The 19934-nt window shown below is 39.3% G+C and overlaps 1 protein-coding gene across 2 annotated transcripts in view; it reads left to right on the top strand.

The window, feature by feature from the left end:
• RGL1 (ral guanine nucleotide dissociation stimulator like 1) overlaps window positions 1-19934 on the top strand; it is a 92488-nt gene that overhangs the window by 11239 nt on the left and 61315 nt on the right. Inside the window, exons 2-3 of one of the 2 annotated variants that reach the window (XM_010213366.2) lie at window positions 4173-4242; window positions 10058-10230. In XM_010213366.2, the coding sequence (XP_010211668.2) occupies window positions 10222-10230 (9 nt within the window). In that variant the 5' untranslated portion in view covers window positions 4173-4242; window positions 10058-10221. Of the gene's footprint in view, window positions 1-4172; window positions 4243-10057; window positions 10231-18974; window positions 19144-19934 lie in introns of those variants that run through there. The other variant, XM_088524468.1, reaches the window with a different exon arrangement.

The raw sequence follows: 19934 nt of genomic DNA on the forward strand, positions 1-19934 counted from the left end.
CTTCCTTCCTACATTTGGCCACTATATTAGCAAAGTGGTTTTAAAATTCTCGGGGTGGAGCACTCTGGCGTCTGCTTTAGAAGGCATAAATTCAGGTCCCAAGTCAGCATTTGGGCTTAGAACTTCCCCTGACACTGCACTACATAATGTACATAGAGCAGGGGCCTTATGCTCTATGCATAGAGCATAGAGCCTTAAAAATAAATTTTCCAATTAACTTTTCTTCAACATTTAGCTCCTAGTTATCTTGCAGGAGGGAGGAGAGCCAAGTGACCCTGCTGGCTAGAGCAAAGAAAGGAGAGTCAACCTTGTTAGGATTTATTCCTGATCCTCCACTGAGATCCTCCTAGGCTTTCAATTGCAAGTGTTTCAGTTCCTGCTTTTTAACATTCAGCCTTGTAACATTCCAGCCTTGCTTCTTAGAGAATTGTGGAATGTTTAATTCAGTAAAAGTCTGTGAAATGTGAGGAGACGTGATAAAAGATGTAACAAAAGTGCTAAACATTAGAAAAACAAATTGTGATGTCCCAAGCTATGCTGGAGTTAACAGAGGGCCCTTTGTGGTTGTATGTTTTGCCTACGGAGTCAGAACATAATTGAAGGTAATTCATTGTTCTGTGCAATCCTTTGATGCACTTCAGTATCAAGGATGTAGTGTAAAGCCATATCCTTCCAAAAGAAAAAGCAGATTTCATTGAGAAAGTTGTACATCTGGTATAGCCATGTCTCTTGCAAAGGAATTCAGCCTTTTACATCCCAGAGTGGGAGAAGAATCTTACTGTGATATAGGAAATGCTTAAAGAACTGGAATTTTCTTTTTCTTTAGAATTTCAAATGCTTTACCAGCACTGTGTCTGGATTTCCCATCAGCTCTTAAGAATACCTTGGGTAATTCAAAATTGCACCTTCAAAGGCAAAGTAGAATAGCTTTTGTGTGTTTAGGTGTTGCTATTTTGATTCTTGGTTATGTATTTTTTTTGAGATTAAGACTTTTGACAGCTATGACTGCCAACTAATTGACCTCTCCTATTTCCTTTTATTATATATACAGAAATATTTTATAACTGAATTCATGTAATGCAGTGTCTCCATTTTGATACCATTCTGGAATGCACTAGATGAAATGTTTTGCTGCCTCTGAGTTTCCCAGCCTGGGTGGTGGGGGACAAGTCTTTCTCCCCCCGCCCTGTAGTACTGTATTTCATTGTTTCCACTTCTATGATCATACTTTCTACTAGTGCCTAGAATACAGATTAGAGCCATTAATTTTTTTTGTTTACTTCCGTTTTCCGATCCATCTCTTCTTTTTGAGAAAGGCTGTTTTTTTAAAAAATATTATTTTTTTTACTCATGCTTTGTAAGAATGAAGAGGTGGTAATTTCCTCTTCTCTAGTATGATTCACCCCTAGTATGGTTTTCTCCAGTATGGTCCTCATTTTAATTTAAAAGGGGATTGAGCACTCTGAATATCTCTCCCCCCTTTTTTTTTTTTTTTTCTCTCTCTCTCTACAAAGACATAATGCAAATTAAAATGACTTGGTTAAACAAAAGGTCTGATAAAAGTAAAAATACATGGCAATAAAGTTGTTTTCAAAATGTAAATAGAAAGTAAATAGAACTCAGCATGGGGAGCATGCAGCTGTCTTCTCTTTTGTATAAGATGTCATATCCTGAGTCATAGAAAAATTAATTTCTACCCAACGTGTGGCTCTGTTGTAGCAGCAATATTGTTATTCTTTGTAAAGCATAATTCCTTTACACAGAAGAAAATCTGCTGGTTTAGTTGCTTTAGTAATAGTAATCATTAAATATCTCTGAACCTTTAATATGACCTGAAGTCTGATGACTTCAAAGTACTTTACAGAAGTGGAAGTAAACTTGGCAGGAAGAGTGTAGCTGTATTTATTTGTAAAGTGACTCAAATGATTCAAGTTTGATTTTGCTTTATGTATTCCATCATATGTGTGAGAAACAATAATATTTTCCAGTCTTGATTGGCAAGAATGGGAAATCCTTTGTGTGGAGATGGCCACAGCTTAACCTTTATCTGCCATGGTAGATAAAAAGATCTTTGGGATAACACACTTATTTTGTTTGGTTTGGAAGAAAAGAAATACAGACCGTACTCTGTTGTGAGGCAACTGAAGTTTCATATTTTCCTGTGTGAGGTAAAAATGAAGTGTCTAAAATCATAAAGTTTTAATTTTTCTTCAAAATTTGATTTTGGTTCAAATAAACTTTTTTTTGTTTTCATGTTTGACTTTATGAAATGAAAAGTCCTCTGGATCCTTCAGGAATTTAGTTTTAGTTTTTGAAAATGCCATTCACAAAGTTGTTAACTCTATTAACACAAATGTATTAGAGCAATTTACAACTTCTGGAGCCCCCAGCCCTAGTGATGAGCCTCTGGCCGGAGGCCTAGGAAGAGACTGCAGGAAACCAGCTCTCGGAAAGATCATTCTCTTGAAGCCATTCATGTTTCCCAAAATTCTGCCAGTCAATGCTGAAGCCCTGGCTCTCAGACTTCAGTAACTGATTGTACATCCCTACTGTACTCTTCTCCTTTTAACCTCACCATCTTGCCTTTACCTGGGGTTCTTATAGATTTTTCTAATTGGAAAGAAAAATTCTTTGGAGTCGGACAATTTTCTAAGCACAGTTCAGCTTATTTATAAATTATGTCTTTGAAGAATATTTTATGCTAGAGGATTCAACTTTCAGAGGAGGCTTTTTCCTTCAGTTTCTATATTCTTTCCAAGTAACACTTTTTCTACCCTCGGACAGTTTCCTCTCAGTCACTGCACAGCTGGCATGGTATCTGTCTGCTACAAAAACATTGCTGTGTTTCTTCTTATTGTTCTTGTCTTCATATAAATCTGTCAAAGGATATGTAATGCCCTTTGTATTAAAACCCAAGTTAAAAGACAAAATTTCTGCTTAGGGTGGAAACTAAATTTTCTGAGATAAATTTTTACTTGTGAAAATTTACAGTCCAGCATATTTAGTATAAGCAGTCTACTATTTATTTAGTATAAATGGAAATCACCAAGAGTGTGCGTATTAGTATGGGGCTGTAAGTGGCTGCAGATGCTCCATTCCAAAGTCTGCAGCTCTATTCTTTCAGGGAAGCCTGCTCTTCAATTCTGTAAAAGTTTTTCAAAGGTCTTTATTTTAACTTCTGGTCATCTTAAGAATCAGCTGTATATTGTCTTTGTTTATTTTGGTCAATACTGTACAAATCCTTTTTCTAGGAAGTATCACAAAACTGGTTTGTTTCAGATCAGAATTATGCGATTTCAAGATAATCCAAGTTTCCAGGTTACTGTATGTCTCTTCCAAAACTCCAAATATGAGGTTTGCTGAGGTGCAGTTATGTCCTAGATTTTGTCTTAGTATGTGTTTTTCCACTCAACCATGGACATCAGTAATGAAGCCCATTTTCTTGCTGTTTTGCATTCCGTGCTTGATTGATTCTGGATACTAAAAAGACTCGGAATTAAGTGTTTCACAAGCTCATCTCATTGGGCTGTAGCCACTGCAGTTATGAGATATATGTCTCCCTGTTAATTTACAACCTGCAAAACCACTCTGGACTTAAGAGTTCTTCAGTATGCACAAGATACCTCTGTAGCTTCAGGTCTAGCGGATAATGAGTCTGCAGTTGTTGCACCCTCCTAATTCCTTGATGAGTAAACTTAAGGTATTTGGGTGAATTATCTGTGGCAACAAACACTGATTGTGTTTATCTTGGGGAAGGCTCAAGCACGTTGGTATCTGCAAACCTTGGGGGCCTTTTTGAGCTGCTGCTTTGTAGATGCTCTCCCTTTAATAGTACCCTTCTTTGCAGTGGAAATGTGATAAACCAGAAAAAAATTCTCTATGGTCTTTGATTAATATTGTCTAATATGCTATTTAGCCCACTCTATACTGTATTGCTGCTGACCTGAATATATAGATCAAAGGAGGCTGCAAAGGAATTCTTCAAATAATTGAGCAGAAAAGGTAAAACAGTGACCCAGATAAGAAACATTTTAACAAGCACAATAACCATATTGCAGTTGTGAGGAACTCCACAGTCCCATCCTGGGATCTGACTCCCAGAGAGACCAGTTAAGTTTTGCTGTGCATTCTCTTTTTTAAGTATGCCTGTTTAATATTTGCATTTGATCTAGGTGTTGCACTCCATTCTTATACAAGACTTGGAGGCAATAAACCCTATGGAGGACAGACCTGCTGGCGCAGGTAAAAGATCTATTGCTGTGACTTTTAGGGAAGATGGATAGCAGTATATTTTGATCCTGAGACCAAACATTATTTAGATGTAATATATGTTATGGCTTTTTTTCTCCTTTAGCTTTCCTATTAAAAATGTAGGAACAGGCAAGTTATATGTCCCATATGCTCCTTGCGAGCAATTTGTTTTATTGTTTTACATTAATAAACAGTTTACATAGTCATTTGAATATTACTGTGGAATATTTGTTTCCATTCTCCTCCTCTAAATACTGTGACTGTAACTGCTGTCCTTACCCCCATCTGTGGACTGAACTGGAAGAATCTGCCATTTGTTCACAGAGTGGGTTGAGAGTTGGCAGCAAAGTTCCAGTAAGGGAAACCCACGTGTAGTTTAAGAAAAAGAGGTGAGGAGTGAAGGAAATGGACCCATCCTGTCATTCACATGCAAATGGTGGGAGTGCTGTGATGATGCAGTCTCGGGAAAAGGGCAAGCCTTTAAAATACAAAGCTGATTGCCTTAGAGGTAGAGCACTGCTATCTTCTCCTCCTCACAAAACATTGCTTGCCTACACTATTGTAAAAAGGGTTAGTTAGTATTATCTGGATGCGATTACTGATGAAAGGCAAATAATAAGGTCACCTTTCCTTAAAAGGAAGAAAGGATCAAAGCTAGAAAAATGGGGAAAATGGAAGGTTGGAGAGTGATCCAGTACCAATGTAGTAAAAAAAAAAAAAAAAAAAAAAAAAAAAAATTACCCACAAAGATATATCCTTGTTTGAACCCAGTTATCAGCCTTGCTTGACTTCCCCAGAGATTTAACAGTTGAGTCTCTTCCAGAACTCAGCTATGACCTCAGATGCTTTGCATTTAAAAGTAAGGAAGTTAATAAGTAATATACGGATTTTCAAATTAAAGCCTGAGGAGCAGTCTGATTTAGAATAGCAGTATATCAGGGCTTTAATCTGTGGATTAAATGTTGGTTTTCTCTACACTGACATGAAAACAACACATCAATATGTATGGTACAAACGTGTTTAAACACTGATGTTGCTACCTGAGTTCTTGCATGCTTTCCCTGTCCTTTACGGACAGAAGGATTTTTTGAGTCATGTTAGCCAATTTCTGTTAGACTAATCCACTATATATAAAAGGGAATTATACTTCTCAGGAAAAAACAAGCAAATGAATAAACCCTGTCTATCAAAATAATCTAGAAACTGGACGAGATGTCCTAAAATTCAGGTAGTGCTAGTAGCATAATAAGTATGGCTCTCCCCTAGAGTATAAAGGGATTTAAAGTAAATCTCCTGGTGTTTGGATTAAGTTGGATGATATCTTTATGTGTCTCAACAACAGCTGTTGGGATTATAGCCACAGAATTATCAATCCCGTTTGGCAGGCTTTCCCCTACTGCCTAAAATAAGGGTCTCATAAACATTTAATAATGTTTGCATTATCTTAATTTCTTAGGTAGTCAAGGGTTTATTTGGGTGTATTCACTTGTTGGAAAAGAGAATTTTGTTATTTGTAAATGAAAGGCAAGAATTTTCAGGGATTAATCAGGAGGAAACACTGAATGGGGTAAAATCATGATGCCTGCCCAAATTGCTACCTGGATCACATGTATTAGGACACAAGATTGGTCTAGAAAATTCACACTCAAGCTTCAGCACACTAACAATCTGGTGATAATGTAGAACATGTACTTGTTGCTTTGCATGGCTATTGCTGTGTGTTAGTGCTAGAGTGTTGAGACTGTTAGAAAAAGTGTTGCTAAATCACATTACACAGGCCACTTTTGCACTGTCTTTATAAGAGGTCAGCTTTGCTTTTTTAATTAGAGGTCAGCTTTGCTTTTTTAATTAATCTTGTTGCTACTTGATACAAAGCTTTTCCACAGCTTTGGTGCAATTGGATCAGATTATTAATCTGATATGTTTTATCAGGAGAGATTGGAATTACTTACTTTAAAAAAAAATCTGAAAGTAGTGTCTTACAAAAGTAATCGTGTTTTTGTCAATGATTCCTTTGATTTCAGCCTCTGTTTCTTGTAAAGATTTGTTCATAGGCCTATAGGCCTGAATGGAGAAAAGGAAGTCATTCCAGCTGTTTTCCTTGTGTTGGCACTCAGTGCTGAACAGGAATTGCTGAGCAAAGAACATCATTTCCCAAGAGGATTTGCTCGGGTAGCACAAAGGCGGTCTGGATTTTTTTTTTTTTTAATTAAAAATTCCTGCCAAATACTATCATCAAGGGCTGGGGGAGGAAGAGAGTGAAGAATATACAAGGTCTGGAGTCCCCTTGTAAGAGCAAGAAACCTGCCTGAGAAAGCAAAAGAGCAATATTTTTCTCTGCTGAACTCTTGTTTTTTAATATATAAACACATAGCCGGAAAAAAAAAGATTTTTTTTTTTAAATCCTCTCTTGTTAATCTTGGTTCTGCCTATTGCTTCCCCAAGTAAATTGGAGGGATTGTGCAACCTTGCACTTGGTTTTGGACCAGCTAGTGGAATAAAAAAATAGCTAAATTCCTTCTCTTAAGTGGGTGCCAAATTAAGAACCGACACATCATGCTATGTAATGGTGATAAATGCATGTCTGGTCATGACTTGCAGTGAGCTTAAGTTCTCTTTAAATATATAAATAAACAGAAAACAGCAATAACTCCTTTGCTTTCCATTTGCTTTGCAAAAGAAAGGTTAAGAAAACAAAGCATAAAGAGTAGCTGGCAAGTTTGGGAGGGGAAGAGGAAAACACAGAGCCATTTCACCCCTTACTTGCTAGGTTTAGTCCAGGGTGAATCTGTAATGACTGAAATGGAGCCACGTGGTGCTGCCAAGGGTTGGATGGGAAATGCCTCTAGTGGTTTATCCCGGTCCTCATTGCGTTGGTGACCACTTTACAAACTCCTCCACTTATCTGACACTTCTGGTATTCTCATTGACTGCATTATCAGAGAATTGCCTTGCAGTTTGAATAGCTCCCTCTAGCAGGGCAGTTTCAGGTAAGAATGATCTTGTGCAGTCAAGACTGAATGTTTTAGCTCATAGTTGGAGGGTGCTACAGAATGCCTCTTGCTGGTTTCTGCAGTATGGAGGGCAGCTGTGCCCATACCAAGACTGATACATCACCCTTCTAGTGCACATACAGCTCCTGGCAGGGCAGCTGTGTACAAATATGGAGTAATTTTATAGGAAAAGTTTCTCTGTGGATCCTATCACTGTTCAGTTTGTAGACAGAGGTAGAAGAGTTTAATATTGCTTTGCCATTTTTTTGTGATTTTAGTATTGTTTAGTATAACTGCAGAGTTTTTAATTGTCTGTTCTAGGTTTTTGTTTTTCTCTCCAGCTCATCTCCCCGAGCACAAGTAATTTGTTTATTTTTAAAGGAGCATCTTCCCTCCTGTTTACTGGTTTGTTTGCAACTGATGCTTGGGGGAGAGAAACACACAAACAAACAACAACAACAAAACCTAGTAGACTTGTGCTTGAACTTCTGTGTTAGAATATTCAGCCTTGGCCAAGTTTAAATTCTTACTCGATTTTTACTGAGGAAAAACTGTGTTTGACTTCAGTTAGAGTTTTGTCTATGCAAAAACTTCAGGCTGTCATCTTGTCTGGTCAGTGTGTCACCCCAACACAAAGGCTAGGGTTTGAGGTTGCTAAGTAGTGCCTTAGTGCCAGCAGACCGAATGCTTGTTCTCAAGTACAAACTGCAATATGCAGTCTCTATTGCTGATTGGTAGGTTTTCCTAACTTCTCTCTATTTTTTTTTATATGCATGTATCAATTTTTAGGTAGACATATATAACCTAAAGGACTTTTATTTGTCTGATATGTCAGATTTTTTGAAGTTTTGGCAATAGATTCGATTTGAGGCTTTAGATTTGAGGCTTTATATTTATATTTGAGGATAAAGTGTTCAGGTACTATGTTCAGCTGTCAGTGCCATACTTTGAAAGTATCCTTATATTGTGCCCACTGTAACAATGTAAGCTAAATAAGGCTTTCTTTAACCAAAGAATATAATTTCACTTGGAGGCAGATAATGGAATTACTTCTTTAAGCAGCCCACTGACATGTTTGTTTTCCTTACACATCTTTTTACTGTCATGCATGTTGTTTCATTCGTGCTTTAGTATAGATTAAAAAAATTAATGCATTCTTCTAAACTTGGATTCTCGCTAAAATTTTCCACTATCCTGGTGTCTGAATACAAGAGGATTTCCCTTCACAGGGTTTTGTTTATGTTTTTGTTTTGCTTTTTGGACTTTGTTTAATTCTTCAGTCAAGATCAGCTGTTAGAGAATTGGGGGAACTTTCAAAATACGAGCCATTTCCTCGCATTGTCGGGAGCCTCAGGCATTGTTGACTTCCATCTCCTTCCTGTCTTTTGTTTCTGGGTTGATAATGTTGTCTTTAAATAAATTCAAATAAAAATAGATGTAATGGAGCTGGAAATAGAAACTAGAATCCTTAAGTGAATGCCTTTACTGTCTGAGCCTTGTCTGCCAGTAATAATAAAACAACTTTATCCCAGAGGATAGTAGACAGCCTGCACTTCTAATCCTGTCACCTTTCCCTTGGAAGCAAGTGCACGGAAGTCACTAGGAGCACTCCTTCAAGGAAATGATACATGTACCTTGCTGCAGCTGCCAAGTAGCAAGAGCACAAATTATAAGAGAAATTTCTCTTTAGCTGATGGTGCTAGATCATACTCTTCTCAAAAGTTCCCAGAATTTTTTGCTAGGCATGCTTGGTGGCTTTAAAGTTATATGAAACTGGTCTAAATGGACTGAAGTGGGTAGTGTTCTATTAATCTGCATCCAAATGACATCAAATTGTGTTGGCTATACTTGGTATTTGACCTGGTCGATCCATGCTACCATGTTTATTCACTATAGTAGTGCCTAAAGGTCTCGGCTAGGAGTTAAATCCTGTTGGATACATCCTTGCCGAAAGGATATAAGGCAAGGTACAGAGGTAAATACCAACAAGAGCAAGTGCTTATAGATCACTAGTGATACAGAATTTTGATCTCAAAATAAAGGTCAATCATAAAAGGTGATTTTATCATTCTGAAAGGATTTATTTGAGCGTATAGTGGTTATACGCATACCAAAGTATATATTTACCATATATACCATATATATATATATATAATATAATATATATAATAATATATATACCATATATATATTTGGTATAGCATACCAAAGAAGAATCCTGGAAGGGAACTTTTCCATTGGGAGCTTGTGGCTCCCATTGATCTGTGAGAAGAATCATCAGCAGAGGTGAGAGACGAAGATGGGGAGTCAGAAAGACAGTTGAGTTCCAAGGGATCTTAAAAGTGAGCTTTAAAAAAGTGCAATAAATACAATTTGCAGGAAGTGGAAGACAAATTGTAACATAAAAGAAAAACATGTTGGAGCTGAAACCTGCTGTTAAAAGCAACTTTGTCTCCCCTATCGAAAGAGGTCACTTTCAGAAACATCTTTAGCAGCCATTTTCTTAATTTGGATACATCCTTATCAAGGAAGCTTTAGCACTGCACTTTGTGTGTATAGTACAATGAAGAGGGAGATGAAGATGTGCTTTGTAGGTTGCTGGATTGGGCCACTGCAATAGCAGTGCTCATTCTTTAACATAGACAACGCCGAGATGTTCACGTATGCAATGATGCTGTTCACTCTGAGTGACTGGTATCGCAGCTGGAAACATGATGGAGCATCCTCTTTACATGTGTAGCGATGTGAACATTAAAGCAAAGGTATTACAGGCTGCATTTCACAACTGCCTTTCCATTATTCTTTTCAAATAGGCACAGAATTCTTCCTTAGAGTCCCTGGTTCTTCACAACATTAATAGAAGGCAGTGCAACAGCAACCATTTGAGCATCCTCTGGGGCTGATGTGTCTGCACAGGCTGCTGAGGGCAAGTCACTGGTGTATGGGCTGTAGCACCTGACTATGTTATATTTTAGAGATGGAAGAGGTAAACAAAACCAAAAAACAACTCCCAACCTAGATTTTATTCTACCGCATCACAGATTTGCTTTCTTCTTTAGAGATTTCTGTGTTAAGGACTGTGGTAGTTGATAAAACCCTGAAAATTTAATTGTTCAGAAGTGTTATCTATAAAATCATTATAAGAGGATTTTGTAATATCCTTAAAAAATCCTTATAAAGGGTTTTAAAATCCTGCTAAGATTTGTTGTGGGTAGAATGAATATAGCATAAAAGAAAACAAGGGAAGCAAAGATAAAAATGACTTCTTTCTTCACTTTATTTCCTTTCTAATCCAATGAAAGGAATAAAAAAAGATAACAACTCTGGCTTACTGTCATTTGAGCACTACAGAGAAATTAGCTTTAGTAGCCCAGTCCAACTGGAAAATGAGACTCTTTTTCAGGTCTGCACTTGGAGTTGAATCAAAGCTTATTTTCTGCTTTCTGCTGTGCTCGTGGGAATGCTTTGCTGTCTTGGATTAACCCCATTGTGATCTGAGATCAGAGAATTGCAAAGTGCCCGTCCTAAGCGAACACCTGCAAGAATTTGCTTTGGATGTAGCTGAGAAATCTGCCTATGATGTTCAATCATCTTCAACATGCAGAAACCTCTATTATGTGTCTGTTATTCAGCAGGCTTCTTAAAGTGGTATCTGGGAATTTGTCCAACAGTAAAGTTTGTAAAGTTTAGTACAGATTATTTCAATCAAAATAAGATAAATTAACTATGGTAGTAATACAAAGATTTGGTAAATTTATCTCAATTATTTTAATGGCCTCTTAGAGAATGAGCGTTGTATTTGTATATGACTTTGAGAAACGTTGAGCCTTGTTTCGGGGTTCACAATTCGCAAAATATTTTATACAGATTTTCCTTGTGTGTTAAACCTAAAGGAATTGCTTTTGGGGCTTTAAACTGTGATCTGTAATATATATAATGCCTTTTAAAACATGATTATTAGGACAGTAATTGCTGTAGGAAAAAAAAATTAAATGATACTGTTTCTGGAAACTATGTATAACATAAATGAGTCAAACTTAAGACATGTCATCTGATTATAACTGAAGGGATGGGAGGGTTGAGTCCAAGTCCTTGTGCTTTGAACTGGTTAGATACAAGTGCAGAGCTAACTGGCAAAGCTCTGTTCAGAGAAATAGGATGACCCAGCCAGAGCAGGAAGTACTCCCAGCATCCTAAATATAGACGTTAACAGATAATAATTAAGTCCAGTGTCCTCTGGGGTGTGCTTGGATTAAAGGATACCACAGAAGCAGAAGGCAAGGGGAAAAAAAAGTGATGATTGTAAGTGGGAACTTCTGAGAGATCATTTAATGAAAGAGTTAAATTTCTGGTTCTGGAAGCTGAAGTCTATTAGAAAAGAGCATGAAATGGGTGGCATGTAATTGGGGAATGGGGAGGACATTGAGTACCAAGTAGCCACTAGTGGTAACTAACAAACTCATACATGAATTGAAAATAAGAGGCTTCCTATGGAGAATCAGACCATTTATGGCAATGAGAGAGCAATTAAGTATTTATAAAATTCATCCTCTACTTGTTTGTGGCTTGACTCTTTGAATTTTTAAACCTTAGTAAGATGTGAAAAAAGAACCAAGATCCAAGAGAATGTTATCTTCTGAGTGACACTTGCGTGAGAGACCAGTTTGATCCATAAATCAAGAAAGGTTCCCTCTTTTTTTTAATTTAGCTGATGCAAGCAAAATAGCCTATCTCTATCACAATTTGGTAACATTTTTGCTCCTATTTGTTGGACTTGATTTGTGGCATTTTCAGAGAGCAGCAACAGAAAATTCAGAATTTATGATACTGATGATGGAAGAGCGTGTGTGTGTATAGGGAAGCCAACTCCCATAGCTCGTGTACAATTCATGTATAATTCCTATGCCTGAACTGTTGGCTGACCAGATTTGTCCTGGAGCTCAGCTGTGTGCCAGGGCCAGCTCTTCTCACCATGGCCAGGGAGGAGCGGCGTGAAGCCGCTGCCCATGTTATTCAACCTCAGGCACTTGGATCTCTTCCTTTTCCTCCTTCCTTACATAACTTGCAACACTTGAGTAAATGAAGATTTTGGTATGAATTTTATAGGGCTGGAAATTTGTTCTACTCTTTTAGAATGCTGTTATTTTGATCACTGTATTTACAATATGCAATGTTTCTGGCTTCTTGTTTTCAGTCTTCCAGACTCAGAAAGTTTTAAAATTGTTTAAGTGAAGCCCTTGGACTCTGCTCAAAGGTGAATTTTTTGGAAAGTTTGAGCAAAAACATTTCATCGATGTGTGAGTATGAGGAGACTGGAAAACTATTTTCCTTCCTCCATAAGACTTCTCGCTGCCTTATTTTGAACAGCTCAGCAGCATTACTGGCTGAGGCTGTATACTGAAATTTGGTGTTGAAATAGCCCTGACTGTGAAGTGTCTTAGAGTTTTGCCTTTGATTTGACTGAGTTACGAGCCTCAGAAAATCACATACTGAGAATGCAATTCAAGATTTATTTTGGGAGGCTTTTCTTCCTGCAAAGCTTGTAAAGGGTACAGTCAAGAGAGGATTTGGTGCGAATGAACACCTGAGTATCTGCACAGTAAAAAATAATGAAATGTACTGTTTGGTAGCAGAAGAGATATGTGAGGCTGGAGAAGAACCAGAAAACCTTGTAAAGTGCTTATGGTCTGAAGAAAAGTTTCTGTGCGTTTCATAGAATTTGTGATTGAGACTGAAGTGATCTGCTAAGATCTGCTGTCCCCACTCCTAAAGAGCAGAGAGAAAATCAGAGATAGATTTCTGCAGGCTTAGTGAAGGGCAAGCTTTAGATCAGGACTTTGAGACACGTTGTTAGTACTTACACTCTGACAGTCCTTCTGGATCAGAGGTTCAGGGGATATGAAATAAAATATGCTCTTGCTTCCCCATAGGATGGTGGTGTGGATGGTGTATTTCACCAGTGCTGTGGCCATGGCTTTGCAGGCAGCATTGCTTGGGACTCTTAACATGTGAAACTCTTTGAGCACTTGAAGTTTTTGAATGAAATAGATAAGCTACCTACATCTGCTTTAAGGTTATTTAAAAAAAAAAAAAAAAAAAAAAAAAGATATCCCATATCTTATTGAGCAGAATGGTGCGTGAAACCGTGTGTGCTTATCTAATTGCAATCACATGTGAAATGAGAGGTCAGGAGAAGGCTGGATGCGTGTCCTTAACTACTTTGTTTGTTTGTTTGTTTTTTACTTCCATTAGGTTAATTATGCAAACTTATGAATCATTAATTTAGTTTTATGTATGGAGCTCTGCTGCATTGCCTCTGGCATTTTGCAGTGAAGCTGGTTACCAGATTACTTGCAGGCCTGTATTTAATTCCCAGTGTCAACGAAGACAGATTATGATGAACTTGTATATCTGGCTCTTTACTCAGGTGCTACTGTATTGTCACATCTTTCAACACAGAGCCCAGAGCGAATGTGGGCTGTTTTGCCCTTTCTTTACAAGGAGAAAGATTGCAAAAGTTATAGGCTGCAGGTCAGAAACACTTTGTGTAATGTAATTTTCCTTTCTTGGACAGGGATGCTGAGATCTGTCCCTTCTCACCAAAACTTACTTTGATTATTTAGTGGTTTGAAATTTAAATGTAATTTTTTATTGCAACAGCTCTTCTCCCTGGCTGACACTTATGACATGGTAGTAAGGTCTTTTGTGATTTAAAGGACATTTAATAGAGTGCACTAAAAGTTAAGCACAGTGTGACTGACTAACCATGTGATTAACTAGAAAGGACAATCTCAGGTGCATGCAGTGTAAAGGAATTATATTAGTAAGTATATTGTATTAGTAGATGATTTTCATATGGTAATTGTAGCAAAGTACTCTGTGCCACCATAGTCACTAAAGCGCAATACAAAGCTTGTTTGTGTTTATATAAGCTGTGCATTCGGTAACTCAATTGTCTCACCTCAGTGTGAATTTTTTTTAATAGTTTTTAAATAGTTTCAACCTCAAGGACTGTACTGTGCAGCATGTTAGTTATCAAATTGAGGGCATCTACCATGAAGGGAAAGCGAGTATTAAATGTGGCTATAAGGAAGCCAAAACAATAATAGTTAATGAGATACTCATAGAGAAAGTTAATAGAAACAGCATTTGTTTTCTTTTGCAGACGTGAACCTCTAATATTCCATCCATCACAGGGTTTTTTCTTGTACGTGCTTGTATGCTTTTCTTGTATGTGATCACAAACCCTTTTATCTCTGGTAGGGTGAGCAGAAAGATCATCATGTCCAGTTTTCTTTTCCAAATAACAATTGTGTGTGTTTGTGTAGCATCCTTGAGGTCGCTTAAAAAAAAAAAAAAGAAAAAAAAGGAAGAAAAGAGAGAGGGCAGTAATATCAGAACAAGGTTCAATGCAAAGACATGATTATTAGGAACTGTCTAGTATGTATAATGTGTAAACAGCTCTAGCCCCTAGCACAAGGGGACCAGGGAGTAGGAGCTGCTTGAGCAGGCGCTGCCATCAGGAAGAATGTCCTGCAACCAGGGCCTAACCTTTGTTTTTGTAATGCAATAAATATTTTTTTCTTTTTGGTGGAGAAAAACATCAACAACAAAAAAGTAATTCAGTTGTATTTTTTCTTTCTGTTAACCATCTCTCACTGATGATCACTTCCTACAAAAAGTCATTTGCCTATGGATTTCTATTGGCTGCCTTCTTTCCTTTTAGGCTATGTGATGGTTTTTGCCCATGGAGAAGATGTCTAGGACAGTTCCTGCATCACCTGCTCGCTTCGTCCTTTCCCTTTGCTTCCCTGAATTTTTTATATATTTGGGGGTTTCTGACTTCAGTTTCCTTTTGTCTTTCTGATGGCCTCTTAGCTGAGGCAGTAGGACTGGCTATTCTTTAGTTTCAGCTGGTTTATAGGTCTTTTGCTTTGTCTTTTAATGGAAATGCCTGGGAGCCAGCTGTAGCAACAGCTATAAAAGGAAGAATCGTCTCTCTGTGGATAGCCAGCAAGTTCTTGCTGGACTGCAAGTGGTCAGTGATCTGTGGTTTGAGAACTTTCCACACCCAGAAGTATTTTTGTATATAACATTTCACTATGAGCAGCATAAAATTGCATTCACAAGTGGATTTGTATCTCTTTCCTGTCGCAGGGAGGAGAGAGTGCTTGCTCTGATGTAGCAGAGAGATGATTCTGATTCAGGAGAAGGAGCAGAAGCAGGGAGTGATTATGACAGGAATGTAGTTAATTGCATGTGAGCATGATTTGGAAAGAATCAAATATTTAACACAACACTGACCATGTGTGTCATTCACTGGTATAATCGGTTTCATGATTAAAGTGTGTTGAAACTCTGAAACAGCAGTTTTAGTAAACCGAGTTGCAGACTGCATTCATTCATTTTAATACTTGCTTCTGTCCTTGCAATCTTTATGGAACATTTTCTAGGTTACTCAGAACCTGCCTTGTCCTCACAGTGTGTCTATGCAGTACTCTCAGAAGGTAACCAAATGGAAGCACAACATCCATGTGCCTTTCCAGCATTAAATAATCAGTGTTTGGATACAGGGTAGGGTTTTTTGTTGTTGTTTTTTTTGTTGTTGTTGTTGTTTTTTTTTAATGACCCTGTACTGAACATATCCCATAGCTTCTAAGAGTCAAAAATATAGGCGTATTTGTAATTATGTGTAAACACACAAATATGCACATGCATACACACACACATGTATGTTCTGGTAGAAGCTAGTAAGAACTTCCTTGGCTATGGAGCATTCCTGGAGTGTGGGCTCTTCTGTTGAATTTGAACTCAGTATAGTATATTGTTTTTTCTACTTTGAAAAAGATTCTGACAGTATGAGAGAAGTTGCTTGTATTTCATGGAATGATGATGTTGTAGCTGTGGGATCTGATGATAGGAATGTGGTCAGATTAGCAGAAGGAAGCAGCATTTTTACATTGATCTCCTTGTCTTGCTGGAAAGCAACAAATATTGTGGCCCAAGAAAGGCTCACTGTGTTGGGAATCACTGTCCTCTCCCCAGTCAGATGGTTTCATGAAGATACCACTCGGCCAAATATCCTTTGCTCTGAGTGTGGGAGGTATTAATAGAAGCCAGTCTTCCAAGAAACTAGAAAACTATAATATTAGAGCTGACAGAGGATTTGGATAATCAAGTGTTCACTAAATATCGGTTGAAAAAGTGGCTGTGCTGGCCTCCTTTCAGGGCAGTGTTAGCTGGAACTGTTAGAAGCTGCTTCAGTCCCATGGAGGGCTGAACCCGAAGTTCTCTTCCATTCGAGATCCAAGCTCCAATTCATCAAAGATCTTATGAATATAAATTCTTTTGATGGGAATGTGTTCTAAGCTTACGCTAAACTAAAGCTAGTGTTTACATGCTTTTCTGACCTGGCATACCAAGTAGGGACAAAAAATAAGATTAAATGAATTTGCCAGCCTACTTCGTGCTGCGGATTGTTCTGGCCATCTTCTTTGCAGTTTTCCCTTGGCAACTATACTAGTTAAAGGAAACAGTTTTTAGAAGCTTTATCATGTAAATTGATTTAGGGGGATAAGTAAACTAGATTCAGATTTCAATCATGTAAATATTAAAATTTTCCACAAAAGACATACTCTTTTAATATTAAAGGGATTGTTTGTTTTTCCCTGCCTTTTGCTTATAGAGCAATAATTCTTAGCACTGAATATTAACTCTTCCTTCAGGCTAATCCTGATACTTTCCCCCATATCAACTGACTGAGGATATTACAGAGCAAGTATACCAAATATCCTATTGCGTCCCACATTTTGACTGCAAATGTATTATCCTCAAGACACACTTTCAAATCTGAGTTGTAAATACCTACCTCCTAAATATATTTATCTTTATGAGTGAATCGAGTGCTTATAACAGCAAAAGATGGATGGTATTGGAAAGACCAGGATAACAACAGGGGCATTTTTCGACCGTAGAAAAGTATAACTAGTGACAAATCTAGTCAATAAAAAGGGTGACTTTTTGCCACTATCCAGACTAGAAGGTTTTGTGTGTCTCGCCTTTCTGAAAATACCCCTCACCAAGACAGGTGGATCAAGGGAGTTCTTAATCATCATCCATAAAAAGGCTTAAGCAGTACCTTGAATGTGAAGCACTGAGCTTGTCTGTCAATAATCAGGTATTCACTAAGGGTCTGAACAATGTCATTCAGTAGAAGAAAGACTGGGTCAAGTATGTTTTGTTTTGTTTTCTTCTCCTGTACTAACTCACTGCCATTCTCTAGCTGTTATAGAAATTGTTAGATATAGCTGTCTTTTTTCGTGACTGCACTAGTGCCCTCATTGTGGCACTAAGAACACCTTACCTTAATAAATCTTTTATTTCAGTGCAGAATAATTTTTTGGATTTGATGTTTTATTCCCTGCAGTTAAGTATCTATTTTCATATGCTAACATATGGTTGTCCTATTCAATTGCAATTTGACCTGCAACCGGCCTTGCTACATCAATCCCATGCAAATGTATTTTCTTCACCCAGAAGTTAAGATGTAGTGAAACTATTTGCAAAATCTAAAGCTTTCAAAACCCTGTGTGTAGTTTTAAAGGAGAGGCAAGAGAAGCAAGGACCTGTGGAAAATCTAGATCTTGATTTATATGCTACACTAATTTTTAGTCACGTTATTAAAGACTCTATCTGATCCAGCATAGTCTGGATCATTTCAGTATTGCACAGATAAACTAAATATGCAGCCTGGAAAATAATCAGTGCAGTTGGCCCATGACACCAGAGCTCAAGCACAGCTTAAAGTAATGTTCTCTGCTACCATCTGCTTCCTCGTGTCAGCAGCTGCGAGTGCTAATGGCTCCTCCAGACTAGGACTGAGATACCCTGAGATACATGGGAGTAACACTTGTGTAGAAATGTGCAACTATCCTCGTCGATAAGAGTTGAGATTCAGGAAATCTGAACAGTTTGCTTCCATTGTTGGCTTTTCACTAACTTGCACAATAACCTGTGCACTCAACTCTTCTTTATTTTGATTTTTAAATCCAAAAAGTCAGGTAACGGCAAGGCCAACTGGAGGCAGCACGGTGTTTGTAGGGTGTTCGAGATCCTTGTGTGCCGTGCTCGTGTCTGCAGTTACATTGGGGTACTTGGAGGGTTGTATGTGAGCAAGGGACTCCTGCAGAAATGGAAAATAAGGGTCCGGCAGGATGACACAAGTCAGAGGATGGGGCTGCTGAGGAGCAGTGGCAGGTGGCACCGGACAAGGAGGAGGAGGAGGAAGGCCAGGCTGTCGGGCACTCAGCTGCCCACTGTGTGTGGGCAGGCTTGCTGTGCGCTGCATACGCTGCAAGCTGTAGCACAGTGCCTCCAAGCTCTCCTCTTCTTACTTCCAAGCTTGTAGGGTGAGGTTTTATAATTAAGCTTGGCTTGAAATTCCTGCCCTGTATTTGTTTTAACAGTTCTTCTGATTTTTAGTTACATGTTTAGAAGCATAACTGTGCTGTTTCGAAGTTTGAGATACGAACCGTCCTTTTTAACCCATATTTGTGACTCACTTTGCCACGTTACGTTTATACTGGGTCCCGGGCACAAACTGCCCCCTCGGCGGTGCCCTGGCGCGCGGAGCCGGGTCGCGGCGGAGCCCCGGGGCCGGCGGGGACAAACAGGAAGCCCCTCGCGGGGCCGGGCCGAGGCGGGGCCTGGCGCCGCCGCCCGCCCTCCCGCGCCGCGCCGCGGAGCGGAGCGCAGGGCCGCCCGGCTCCGCTCGCCTCGGCCCGGCCCGCGACGGCGGCCGCTGACAGCGCGGAGCGGCGCGGAGCCGAGCGGAGCGGCATGTCCCGGCCCGGCCCCCGCCGCGCCGCCGAGAATGAGAGTGCCGCGGAGAGCTAAAATGGTAACGGGCCCGGGCCGGGGACGGGCGGGACCCTTGGGCGCCGCTGCTGAGCGGGCTGCGCGCCCCGGCCGGCGCTGCCCCCGCTTCGGAGCTCGCCAAGCCCCCGCATAAGCCCCGTTTGCGCTCGCGCTCTGGGGAGGCAGCGCGAAGCACGCCCAGCTCTAGTTCGGAAGCTACTTCGGGATAGTTGGGGATGCCGCGCTTCTTCCTCGGCTCTTTCATGTTCGCGAGCTCCGTAGCCCGGGCTGTGTGCGGGGTTTGTGTAGCCAGCACTAAGGGGCTCCGACAAAGCAAGCCTTCTGTCACGAGAAACGAAATGTTTCTCAGCTATACGTGCTCGCTGCCTTCAAAGTTGAGAGGCTCGCTGCATAACTAATTCCGCAGTTTTTAAAGTGCACTTCCTTCCATAAGTGAAAGGCCAAGGAGATTAATTGCTTTAGGAAAAAAAGAAAGAAAGAGAGAAAAAAAAAAGAGAGAGAGAAAAGAGGGTGAGGGAGAGAGAAGAGAGGCTGCTAATCAAAACCAAACTATTTCCTTAGAAAAGACTTTATACAACTATTTAAAATATGTGCTAGTCTAGGAAAAATAACTAAATGGAAAGTCAGGATATCTTGATACCACAGGAAAGACTGCCTTGCCAAGAATATCTCCAAAGTTCTCTCAATCTCCAAGTCTCCTGCATTGCCTTGATTGCTGTGTTTACTTTGTGCAGCCCATCTTCTGCGCCGTGCTCTGCATGAAGCAGCAGTGCACCTGGTATAGATTGCGGTTAGCAGAAGAGGGGAAAAAGT

The sequence above is a fragment of the Tinamus guttatus genome, unplaced genomic scaffold (genome assembly GCF_059628265.1).
Source record: "Tinamus guttatus ecotype Peru unplaced genomic scaffold, ASM5962826v1 Tinamus_guttatus_pri_ptg000211l, whole genome shotgun sequence".
NCBI lineage: Eukaryota > Metazoa > Chordata > Aves > Tinamiformes > Tinamidae > Tinamus > Tinamus guttatus.